General features: G+C 42.0%; 1 protein-coding gene across 4 annotated transcripts in view; it reads left to right on the forward strand.

The window, feature by feature from the left end:
- Positions 1-13,656, forward strand: part of LOC112233454 (colorectal mutant cancer protein-like) — a 125,896-nt gene that overhangs the window by 62,184 nt on the left and 50,056 nt on the right. For all 4 annotated transcript variants that reach the window (XM_042311043.1, XM_042311044.1, XM_042311046.1 and 1 more), the window contains 3 exons: positions 3,688-3,830; positions 5,857-5,999; positions 12,615-12,778. In XM_042311043.1, coding sequence (XP_042166977.1) covers positions 3,688-3,830; positions 5,857-5,999; positions 12,615-12,778 — 450 coding nt within the window. The remainder of the gene's footprint in view (positions 1-3,687; positions 3,831-5,856; positions 6,000-12,614; positions 12,779-13,656) is intronic.

Genomic DNA, 13,656 nt, shown 5'->3' on the forward strand with positions numbered 1-13,656 from the left:
CTCTTATTCTCCATGGACTTTACAGTGTCCCAGAACTTTTTTGAGTTCGTACTACAGGATGCACATTTCTGTTTGAAAAAGCTTGTCTTAGCTTTTCTAACTGCCTGTGTATATTTGTTCCTGACTTCCCTGAAAAGTTGCATATCACGGGGGCTATTTGATGCTAATGTAGAACGCCACAGGATGTTTTTGTGCTGGTCAAGGGCAGACCGGTCTGGAGTGAACCAAGGACTATATCTATTCCTAGTTCTACATTTTTTGAGAGGGGCATGCTTGTTTAAGATGGTGAGGAAGGCACTTTTAAAGAATAGCCAGGCATCCTCTACTGACGGGATGAGGTCAATGTCATTCCAGGATACCACGGCCAGGTCGATTAGAAAGGCCTGCTCGCAGAAGTGTTTCAGGGAGCGTTGGACAGTGATGAGGGGTGGTCGTTTGGCCGCAGACCCATTACGGATGCAGGCAATGAGGCAGTGATCGCTGAGATCTTGATTGAAAACAGCCTATGAAGGTCAGAGCCAAACTGCTCTCAAAATATGTTTTGGCCCTGGCCATAAACCACATGTCACTTCCTATCAGAGACTGTTGTGCCTCTGGGCATCAGTGGACGGGTGTTATGACAGTTGGTGACACGCGTCATACTGTGTGACCTGATAATGGCTGAGTGGAAGCTGCTCTTTGTCCCTGAAGTTCTCCATGGGGTAGGGAGCTAAAGCCACTCAGCTATTTGAATTGCCACTGCTGGCCATTTAACTGGAGGACTCCTGACTCAACCCAGGATAACACACACACACATTGGGGCTCTTGTCTCAACGTGGGGACTTTGATGGCTGTGTCAGCCTGAGGCACATACCTCGTCACCTGAACCCCCAACCTTTTACACACAGACATTTTTGTTTAGGATGAAGTACACCCCTGACTCCCTAAGCTTTTGACTTTTGACCTATTGACCTTGAATCCTACTCTCAGAAACCTGGGTCTTAGACTTTTTCAATGGGGCGCAATGTTTAGAAGGTCGCATATAGAAAGATTCTACACTAAAGCTGGGCGTTATGGATAAAAATCCATATCGCAATATATTGTCTGAATTTATGGCATAATGACAAATAAAACAATACGTTTATAACAATGTGCACCGTAGGTTTTTAAATGATCCTTTTGTCATGACCGTCGTATGAATAATTAGACCAAGGCGCAGCGTGAGTAGAGTTCCACATTTTAATGATAGTGACACTTCCAAAACAACACAGATATAATGATCGTGAAATACGTAGCGTAGCGCACATTGTCACTCAAACAAAACAATATCCCACATCGCAGGTGGGAAAAACGACACACTAAGTATGATCCCCAATTAGAGGCAACGATCATCAGCTGCCTCCAATTGGGAACCATACACACACACACCAACATAGAAATATAATACCTAGAAACCCCCCTAGTCACGCCCTGACCTAAAACACCATAGAGAACCCCGAGGGCTCTCTATGGTCAGGGCATGACACCTTTAAACTACTACTACTACTACTACTACTTGTTGGATGGTTGTACTCATCAGTTGTCCCATTAACAATATTAGCAAACTTATTTAATTTCAATTCACTTCACGTTTAATTTCAATTCACTTCACATGTCTCTACTATAGGCTACATGTCGTAATGAACGATGTCAGTAAAATGCCTGCGATAATTTAAACTGTATCGTCCCAGCTATATTCCACACGACTCAATGTTCTGCATGACAGAGGTTTATGCTTTTTCTATCAACATCATGCAATTCTATGATATTTGTCACATTCATTTGGCAGTGTGATAAAAAGAAAAGTATTTATTTAAAACCTGTTGCGACTAGGGGGCAGTATTTTCATTTTTGAAAAGAAAAATGTTCCCATAGTAAACGGGATATTTTGTCAGGACAAGATGCTAGAATATGCATATAATTGACAGCTTAGGATAGAAAACACTCTAAAGTTTCCAAAACTGTAAAAATATTGTCTGTGAGTATAACAGAACTGATGTTGCAGGCGAAAGCCTGAGAAAAATCCAATCCGGAAGTGCCTCATGTTTTGAAAGCGTTGCGTTCCAATGCGTCCCTATTGAGCAGTGAATGGGCTATCAACCAGATTACTCTTTCTCCGTATTCCCGAAGGTGTCTACAGCATTGTGACGTAGTTTTACGCATTTATGTTGAAGAATACCCGTAAGCGGCTACATTGCGCAAGTGGTCACCTGATGCTCCCAGAGGGATTCTCGCGTAAATACAGAGGTAGCCATTACTCCAATCGGTCCTACTGAAAAACTAATTGTCCCGATGGATATATTATCGAAGAGATATTTGAAAAACACCTTGAGGATTGATTATAAACAACGTTTGCCATGTTTCTGTCGATATTATGGAGCTATTTTGGAATAATTTTCGCCGTTTTCGTGACTGCAATTTCCGGGCGATTTCTCAGCCAAACGTGAAGAACAAACGGAGCTATTTCGCCATAAAAAAATATATTTTGGGAAAAAAGGAACATTTGCTATCTAACTGGGAGTCTCGTGAGTGAAAACATCCAAAGCTCATCAAAGGTAAACGATTTAATTTGATTGCTTTTCTGATTTCCGTGACCAAGTTACCTGCTGCTAGCTGGACAAAATGCTATGCTAGGCTATCGATAAACTTACACAAATGCTTGTCTAGCTTTGGCTGTAAAGCATATTTTGAAAATCTGAGATGACAGGGTGATTAACAAAAGGCTAAGCTGTGTCTCCAATATATTTCATTTGTGATTTTCATGAATAGGAATATTTTCTAGGAATATTTATGTCCGTTGCGTTATGCTAATTAGTGTCAGGCGATGATTACACTCCCGCATGCGGGATGGGGAGTCACTAGAGGATTTATTAACCTTTATTTAACTAGGCAAGTCAGTTAAGAACAAATTCTTATTTACAATGACGGCCTACCTCGGGCAAACCCTAACCGGACGACGCTGGGCCAATTGTACGCCCAATCACAGCCGGTTGTGATACAGCCTGGAATCGAACCAGGGTCTGTAGTGACGCCTCTAGCACTGACATGCAGTGCCTTAGACCGCTGCGCCACTCGGGAGCCCCACTTGGGAGATTTCTGTATTCATAAACACAGGAATTGTTGTCAAAACGCTAAAACATTGTGAATAAGTCCATAGTAGTTGTAGGAGATAGTTTGCAGTAATGTTAATGCTTGATTAATGTTACATTGTGTAACGCACTAGGCAGACCCCTCTTTGTCTGGCTTTGTTTCATTTTCATGTTCAACCGCTGACACAGGCCAGAAAAACATACCAATCTGCGGAGATCATTCCAGGAAGTGCAGTATAACACACACGCGCTCAAGCCTGATCTCTCTTTCTCACTCTAACTCACTCACCTCTTCTCATCCTCCACTTGTAATATAGCTGAGGGGAAAGCTCATACATTTCTCTCTCTCCCAACCTCTGGGCTTCATGTAGACACTCCCCAGAAAAGCCCTTAGTGTGTGTGTGTGTGTGTGTGTGTGTGTGTGCGAGAGACAACCAACCTTGCAAACCAACAGAGAATCGCCTTTCAAAAATGTGCAAATAACAGAATAGGATGCCACTTGGATATTAAGGCTTTAGCTCAGTGGGATAACTTGGTCTTGGGTTGAGTCATAACACATTTATAATGTGTGTTTTGTCAGTGTGAGCAGTCCTATCTGATGCGGGAGCATGAGGACGTTCAGGAGCGGACCACCCTACGATACGAGGAGAGGATCACAGAGCTACACAGCATCATCGCTGAGCTCAACAAGAAGATAGACCTGCTACAAGGCACTACCATCAGGTGGGTGGCACACACACACACACACACACACACACACACACACACACACACACACACACACACTCAGACGTTGTTTACTTATTGTAGTGAAATCAAAATCGGAGCATTTGCGTCAGAGGCCTTGTAAGTGTTTGTTTTCCTAGCTCAATTGCCCTCTCCAGCCCTCTCCACCGGTGCTTAACACACTGATGTGCACCGGAAATAAACGACCAAATAGGCATTGGGTTGAGTGCTAAGCAGGACCATTAACCAAACAACTCATTAGAATGAACTCAAGAATGGCAGCCCCCCAAAATTCCTCCATTTCCAAAATGCGTATTGGTTTTGGTCACACTTTATTTGGATAGTCCGGATTGTCCATCTGTAGATGCTTTACAGGTTTAGAATAAGGGTTAGTGTAAGGGTTAAGGCTAGGGTAAGGGTTAATAGATAGTTACTGTTAGGCCATCTGTAGATGCTCTACAGACTATCCAAATAAAGTGTTACCCTGTTTTTTTTATTAGGTAATAGATTCTTATGAATTTTGGAGAAGGGGAATTTTTTGAATCTGTTTTCTTTCATTCTCTGTTTGTGTGTGTTTATGTTTGCATAAACGGTGCCATGCCAAATCAGTGTATCTTGCTTCATGTTGTCAGAACAGCACATAACAGCGTGAGTCAGTACTTTCTATTTGCCAACCTTGTGAGAACTATGTGATGTGTATTTATTGCCCGGCTATTTAATTCACAGACGTGCAATCAAAAGATTGTGTCAAACCAATGAAATGCAACCAAACAACCCTATAATTCAGAGCTACAGGCAAGATGTTACATATTAGTGTTTGGTAGCAGCAGTGACGTTGTTTACTGCAGTACTACTTTCACCAATATTGTTTATTTCTGTATTACATACATAGACCTATTGGATAGAGTTTGGATAGAATCCATTATTCCAATGCAACTCCAGGCATGTGTGGCAGACAAAATACAGTATCCGAGACACAGGCACAAGAATCAACATTCATTCAAAATGTGGAAATGTGTGCTGCTTTCATTCGGATCTAGGAATGTTCCTCGATAAATGTACCTAGCCGTCATTGCAAGGGAGGACAAGTGGTATCAACATAGGTGTGGGGTGTCCGTGCTTCATCTAATAGATAATCCGATGTGCTCAGTCTCACAGACGTGTAAACACTGCACTTCTTAGATCTGACATTTCTCCTGCAGGTTGGTCACACCGGGAGCTTTCCTCTCATTAAAACTACACATGATCTTCATGCTTGTGCATATATTTAAATACTTATGCCTGAGAAGTTCAGACTGGGACGTCACTATTGCTTAATTGCATAGGGTTCTCATCTGAAGCACGAATACACAAACACGTGCATGTTTACGTGCTGTATAGAGTTAATCAGCTTGCATATTCATGTGGAAAGTGTGCATATTTGAAAAGGACAAATTCTCACTCCCGCCTTATATGAAAGGCATAGATTTCCATGTTTAATAAGTCATAGCTAATCACATGAAATAACCTGTAAAACGGCAAAATACAGCCAACGGATGCTAAACTTACAGTATATAGGCTGGATCTCAGAGGGCTTGAATCAAAGGACCTATTATACTGTAGGTTTTCTCAGGTCGTTTTTCCAGATATTAACCATGTTAACTATACTCAAGGCTTAAGATGGGCATGATGGTACATCTACACACTTACTGTTTCTATTTTAAGATAAATAGCTGATGCCCTACAAAACAAAATGATTTCTCATTCCCACTGATCGATTCTATACACCATCATCTGGTTGTGTGTGTGTGTGTGTGTGTGTGTGTGTGTGTGTGGTCATGACAACAACATTGAAGTAAAAAACAAACTTTGCAGGGAATTATCACACCTGCCTGGTTGCCAAATCAGTTTTATGCTTTAGCTGACTCGTCTGTTTGCCAGGAAATTACAGTGTTATCGAACCACAAACACATATGTCAACAAGGCTAGTGTCATATCACTTTGCCCTAACTCCGACATAACTCAGTGACCCTCTGCCCCTCAGGGAGGAGGATGAGTTTTCGGAGCTGCGTTCGGAGCTCAGCCACAGCCAGCACGAGGTCAACGAGGACGGACGCAGCATCGACCAGGACGTGGCCTCCGTCTCACTGGCTGAAAACCACTCCACCCTGGCGACCGCCAACATGGGTAAGAAAGGACACTGCAGTGCTTGACTGTAAACCCACATACAACTCTTATAAATGAGTTTGTCTTGCTCTGAATACCCTCGTTCTATGGTTTAGTGGACACATTCACAACCAAGCCGGAGTTTGCTCCACTCCATCAGTAGAATGAATGTGTTTATGCTCTCAGGCTAATCTTCGCTTTTCTGTTTCACTAATAACTGCTTCGATCAGTGGTTCATATGAGTCATCTCTCCCATGGAGAGACTGTTACCTATCTGTGCCCATAGATGTACTCTGTGACCTACAGTATCTGTGCATATCCTCCCTTGATGGATGGCCTGTTGCCAACCAACTGCTATAGGGTTGATGGCACCCAATACACAATTATCGGCTTCTAGTGGAGATCGAATGAGGAGCAGTTATGTGCGCGTGTGTATGTGGCTGTGTGTGCGCATGTGTGCTCGCAAGCACACTCCCACAATGGAAAATTGATTCAGCAGAGTCCGTGCAGCAGTTCCTTCGAGACGTTATTTATTCTCCCCTCTATCAATGGTGCTGAGTGCACCCAGCAATCACTTGTCAATGGTAAAGAGCTTCATTGGTTTCTCTTCTTCCCTATTCTCAACGGTGAGCAGAGAGAGAAGAAAAACATATTTTTCATTCATTACAGGTCTTTGTCTCTAGCTGTAGCCGACACACACACACACACACACGCGCGCACACACACACACACACACACACACACACACACACACACACACACACACACACACACACACACACACACACAAGGATTAAGTTTTGTTAATCATCACGTTCGTTCGCACAGCACTAATTACTTTCGAATTGTTGGCAAAACCTGCATTTACTTCTTTGCCCCTCCAGCAGTAGGAGAAGGGGGGACATATGGAAAAACGTCTAAGTCGCTCTCCACATTTCCATATTCCACACAATGTACCCAGGCTATGTTTGTCTAGGTCTGGGAAGATACTAATAATCATCATCATCATCGTGGATGCAGTATGGCAGCAGGTGCTCACCATCGGCATGGGGGTATTGGATGCTTTGCAGGGCTTTTATTTATATGCAAATTTAAATTAGTTTCTGATGAGCCAATTTGATTCCTTCTGGAGATATGAAGATGACACAGTGAATAGGGAACTGAAGCTTTGAAAGTGGTACATGCCTTTTAGGGCTGACCCCATTTAGTCGACTGGTTGATTGTTTACTGATAGGCTGTTGGTCGACCAAGATTTCTTTAGTTGGGCAGTAGCAAAACAAATTGCTTCAATCATGGGGTACAAGACACCTGTCTGATTGGCACCTGCCTGAGTGGACTGATCCATTGTGGGGGCAGTGAGGATGGCACAGTCCGTCACTCTAAGGCTACTGAAATTGTACAGTGCAGTCAGAAAGTTTTCAGACCCCTTGACTTTTTCCACATTTGTTACGGTACAGCCTTATAAATAAATAAACATTATTTTTATTTTTTTTATCATCAGATGTGATGATCACAATGTAGTATCTAGGAAAACCAATGTTCTGAAGGCTGGGCCTTATATAGTGTAAAAGAGGTCATACAATAAGTTTTGTAGTGATTCATATGTTGTTGATGTAAAGAATGTTTGTTGGTCCGTGGTGTGTAATGAGGAGCAAACAACAGACTTTGCACTTGATACATTTATGAAATTGCTTATTCCAGTTACTAATAAGCATGCACCCATTTAAGGAAATGACTGTAAAAACTGTTATGTCCCTGTGGATTAATGAGAAATTGAAAAACGGTATGGTTGAGGTATGAGGCAAAAGGAATGGCAAATAAGTCTGGCTGCACAACCTATTGGCAAACGTATTGCAAATTGAGAAATCATGTGACTAAACTGAATAAAAAGAAGAAGAAACTACACTATGAAACAAAGATAAATGAAAAAAAACTTTGGAGCACCTTAAATTAAATTTAGGGAAAAAAGGAAAACTGAGCTCCATTTGTTGAATCAGATGGCTCATTCATCACAAAACCAACTGATATTGCCAACTACCTTTTAATGATTTTCTTTTTGGCAAGATTAGCAAACTTAGGCATGACATGCCAGCAACAAATGCTGACACTACACATCCAAGTATATCTGACCAAATTATGAAAGACAAGCATTGTAATTTTGAATTCTGTAAATAATTTGTTGTTGTCTATCAACAATGACAAGCCACAGGGGTCTGACAATGGAAAATTACTGAGGATAATAGCAGATGATATTGCCACTCTTATTTGCCATATCTTCAGTCTCAGCCTACTAGAAGGTGTGTGCCCCCAACCCCTCTTTTACGCTGCTGCTACTCTGTTTATCATCTATGCATAGTCACTTTAATTATACCTACATGTACATATTACCTCAATTAGCCCGACAAACCGGTGCCCCCGCACATTGACTCTGTACCTGTACCACCTGTATATAGCCACTGTCATTTTACTGTATTTTTTTTTCTTTACTTATCTATTGTTTACCTAATACCTATTTTTTACTTAATTGCACTGTTGGTTAGGGCTTGTAAGTAAGCATTTCACTGTAAGGTTGTATTCGGCGTACGTGACAAATAAACTTTGATTTGATATGGAGGGAACCAAAAGTCATGACTGGCTCAAATAGCCGACCAACCAGCCTGTTACCAACCCTTAGTAAACTTTTTGAAAAAATGGTGTTTGTCCAGATACAATGCTATTTTACAGTAAACAAATTGACAACACATTTTCAGCATGCTTATAGGGAAGGACATTCAACAAGTACAGCACTTACACAAATTACTGATTGGCTGAGAGGAATTGATGATAAAAATATTGGGGGGGCTGTTCTGTTAGACTTTAGTGCAGCTTTTGACATTATCGGTTATAGTCTGCTGCTCGAAAAACGTATTTGTAATGGCTTTACACCCCATGCTATATTGTGGATAAAGAGTTACCTGTCTAACAGAACACAGAGGGTTTTCTTTAATGGAAGCCGCTCCAACATAATCCAGGTAGAATCAGGAATTCCCCAGGGCGCTGTCTAGGCCCCTTACTTTTTTCAATCTTTACTAATGACATGCCACTGACTTTGAGTAAAGCCAGTGTATCTATGCGGATGACTCAACACTATACATGTCAGCTACTACAGCGACTGAAATGACTGCAACACTTAACAAAGAGTTGCAATTTGTTTCAGAGTGGGTGGCAAGGAATAAGTTAGTCCAAAATATTGTTTTAACTACAATCATTGTATTTGGGACAAATCATTCACTAAACCTTAAACCTCAACTAAATCTTAGAATAAATAATGTGGAAATTGAGCAAGTTGAGGTGATATAACTGCTTGGAGTAACCCTGGATTGTAAACTGTCATTGTCAAAACATTTTGATACCACAGTAGCTAAGATAGGAAGAAGTCTGTCCATAATAAAGTAGCACTCTAACTAAACATCAACAAGGCAGGTCCTACAGGCCCTAGTTTTGTCGCACCTGGACTACTGTTCCGTCGTGTGGTCAGGTGCCACAAAAACAGACTTTGAAACAGACTTTTGAAAATTGCAATTGGCTCAGAACAGGGCAGCACGGCTGACCCTTGGATGTACATAAAGAGCCAATATGCATGTCAATCTCTCCTGGCTCAAAGTGGAGGAGAGATTGATTTTATTACTACTTGTATTTATGAGAGGTATTAAGATGTTGAATGCACCGTGCTGTCTGTTTGAACTAGTGGCACACAGCTCGGACACCCTTGAATGCCCCCCAAAACAAGCCACAAGGTCTCTTCACAGTCTCCAAGTCCAGAACAGACAATGGGAAGCGCACAGTACTACATAGAGCTATAACTACATGGAACTCTATTCCACATCAAGTAACTGATGCAAGGAGTAAAATTAGATTTAAAAATACACCTTATGGAACAGCAGGGACTGTGAAGCAACAAACACAGGCACAGACGTATGCATACACACACACACACGATAACATACGCACTACACACACGTACACATGGATTTTGTACTGTGGTAGTGGTGGAGTAGGGACCTGAGGGCACACAGTGTGTTGTGAAATCTGTAAATGTATTGTAATTTTTTTTTTATCGCATAAACTGCCTTTAATTCTTCTAGACCACAGGATCCATAATAAATAAATACAAATACAAATCAACACATCATGACAAAGAAACAACAGGTTTTTAGAAATGTTAGCAAATATACACTGCCGGTCAAAAGTTTTAGGACACCTACTCATTCAAGGGTTTTTCTTTCTTTTTTTACTATTTTCTACATTGTAGAATAATAATGAAGACCTCAAAACTATGAAATAACACATACGGAATCATGTAGTAATCATGAAGTAATTTGAGATTCTTCAAAGTAGCCACCCTTTGCCTTGATGACAGCTTTGCACACTTGGCATTCTCTCAACCAGCTTCATGAGGTAGTCACCTGAAATGCATTTCAATTAACTGGTGTGCCTTCTTAAAAGTTCATTTGTGGAATTTCTTTCCTTCTTAATGCGTTTGAGCCAGTCAGTTGTGTTGTGAGAAGGTAGGGAGGTATACAGATGATAGCCCTTTTTGGTAAAAGACCATATCAATATTATGGCAAGAACAGCTCAAATAAGCAAAGAGAAACGACAGTCCATCATTACTTTAAGACATAAAGGTTAGTCAATACTGAACATGTTAATAACTTTGAAAGTTTCTTCAAGTGCAGTCGCAAAAACCATCAAGCGCTATGATGAAACTGGCTCTCATGAGGACGCCACAGGAATGGAAGACCGAGAGTTACCTCTGCTGCAGAGGATAAGTTCATTAGAGTTACCAGCCTCAGAAATTGCAGCCGAAATAAACGCTTCACTGAGTTCAAGTAACAAGCACATCTCAACATCAACTGTTCAGAGGAGACTGCGTGAATCAGGCCTTCATGGTCTAATTGCTGCAAAGAAACCACTACTAAAGGACACCAATAATAAGAAGATACTTGCTTGGGCCAAGAAACATGAGCAATGGACATTAGACCTGTGGAAATTTACAACAGACTCTCTGGTGCGCTTATAATTTATTCAAATTATATTGTAATCTAACAGCACCTGTTTGGCACACATAATATGCACGCAGGGCTCTCTCCTTACTTTATTTTTCTTGAACTCCAGTACTTTCCACAACTAGTAAAATGTTTCCACACCTGACTTCCCCTTTTACCTCCTGAGCAACCAAACTGTCACGTGTTATAGTGTTCAGAGTTTGTTATAACAGTTTATTGACGTGATTATGATCTGCTATAGGTCAGGCCCTGTTGGTCACGTCTATGCGATGCATGAGAGCCGGGGTTGAGGCAAGAGGAAATGTTTTTCCTAAATAAATGAGGGATTTCGGTAACAGAAATGGCTGGTTGAGGCAAGAGTAATAAAAAATGTTCTTTTCCTAAATAAATGAGGGATTTCGCTGCAGCAGGAAGGAGAGAGAGACAACACTATAAACAGAAATGGCTGTAATTATGTTACAGCTTCATGTTCAACGCAGGAAGGAGAGAGAGACAACACTATAAACACTGTTGATGTTCTGTAATAAAAACTGTTGATGTTCTGTGGTGGTCGCTGCAGCAGGAAGGAGAGAGAGACAACACTATAAACACTGTTGATGTTCTGTGGTGGTCGCTGCAGCAGGAAGGAGAGAGAGACAACACTATAAACACTGTTGATGTTCTGTGGTGGTCGCTGCAGCAGGAAGGAGAGAGAGACAACACTATAAACACTGTTGATGTTCTGTGGTGGTCGCTGCAGCAGGAGGAGGCCGGCCAGCACAATCAAATCAATTGTGGTTCAGCTCGCTCTTGTCACGTGTGTGTTTTATGGTTGATTTGATGAAAACACATACTGTAGGGTGTGTCTATATATGGAAAAATACACGTTTAAAAAGGTTGACCAATCGATGGTCGAAAGAACAGACGACCCTTGGTCGACCAAGATAATTTTTTAGTCGGGGACAGCCCTACATGCCTCAGTTGGTTGGAGCTTGCTGCTTGCCTTGCAACCCAGGGTTGTGGGTTTGATTTCCACAGGTGTTATCTGTAGTTCGCTGTGTTTACATGCACTGAATTTCAATATTGTCATATAATATGAAAAATAATTGTCCTTCTTGTATCATTGTCTTTCTCTCAAATAGTTGTGGTGTGTGTTATGTTCTCTCTAAACAGCAGATGTGTGTGTGATGCGGTTTAATGAGTGCGTTACTAGCCTGCAGCATGCCAGCAGCAGCTTAATCCAGGCACTCAGTTAAACCGTTAGCATTTAGTACATGGCTGGTTAGCAGTATGGCCCTAACACACAAAACATCAACACTATGCTCCAAGGTCACCTTGCTCATGCAGACTACAGTAGCTGTGTTGTTCTAGCCACATTGAGGTTTGATTATTTGTTCCTAGATCAGTGTATCTGGCTCTAGTCCTACTATTTTGACCAGCATCCTGCACACTAGAATTCATTCATCTGGTTCCAGATCCGTTTGACTCTGGACTTCTTCCCTGTACTGCAGTGGCATGAACTCCGTTTGCCTGACATTACATTACATTAGGCTTTAAAACATGAATATGTTCCTAGACCAGTCTGAGCCGGACCTGTGCTTTCTCCCTGTAGACAACTGCAGTGACCTGAACTCAGAGCTGCAGCGGGTTCTGACGGGGTTGGAGAGCGTGCTGTGTGGGAGGAAGAAGAGCACATGCAGCCTGTCTGTGGCCGAGGTGGACCGCCAGATAGAGCAGCTGACCACCGCCAGCCAACACTGTGACCTTGCCATCAAGGTAAGACACCAGAAAATGACTAGAGGCAAATACTGAGACTCGTTTTAGGAAATCCTTTTCCTTCCATATAAACACAATTCATTGGTAGGAAAGCCTGAAGGAGGATAAAGAGTGGACGGAGCGAAAGAAAAACATGCAGGATAGATGAAAATAGGTTAACCTAATACTGGTACAAACATCTCCTATTAAATGCATTCACAGACGCTTAAAGAAAGGTAAATGAAAAACAGTGAGATTAGTTATAATATAACTGTTGTATGATGTTGAACTGTCCTGCTGGAAGACCCAAGCCACTTCCAGTAATCTGTCAGCAGGGGTCCTGAGGTGACCCTGGGTTGTACCCACCAGTAACAGCCCGTCTCAGCCTGGGACGCCTGTGTGATTCAGACTGATGTCATAGACTGATGACGGGCCTGATGGTGGTCCCCACGGTGACACCTCAGCTCTGGTAATGGAAACCTGTCTGCCTGGCTGTCGTCTCCGTAGCGATGGGAGTGTCAGCAGTCCTAAGGGGATTTCAGTCTGCTAGCTATGTCTTTCCTCGCAAACAGATAATACAACACACACATACACAGGGAAAGATGGGAGAATGAGAGAGGGAGAACGAAAGGGAAGTAGACCTATAGACACAGAATGTGACAGAGATGTAGAGAAATTCACCGTGAGCGAGAGAGACAGTTATGCTAAAGAAAGAGGTAGAGAAAGGAGAGAGGCAAAGTGAAGGACAGAGAAATATAGCAATTATTTTGCTGATGTTGCTTCCAGAGGCAGTTTGGAAGTCAATAGTGAGTGTTGCAAACAAGGACAGGCGATTTTTACGAACTTCAGAACTCAGCGGTTCTGTGAGCTTGTGCGGCTGAGCCATTGTTGCTCCTAGA

Source organism: Oncorhynchus tshawytscha, linkage group LG33, assembly GCF_018296145.1.
Source record: "Oncorhynchus tshawytscha isolate Ot180627B linkage group LG33, Otsh_v2.0, whole genome shotgun sequence".
Lineage (NCBI taxonomy): Eukaryota > Metazoa > Chordata > Actinopteri > Salmoniformes > Salmonidae > Oncorhynchus > Oncorhynchus tshawytscha.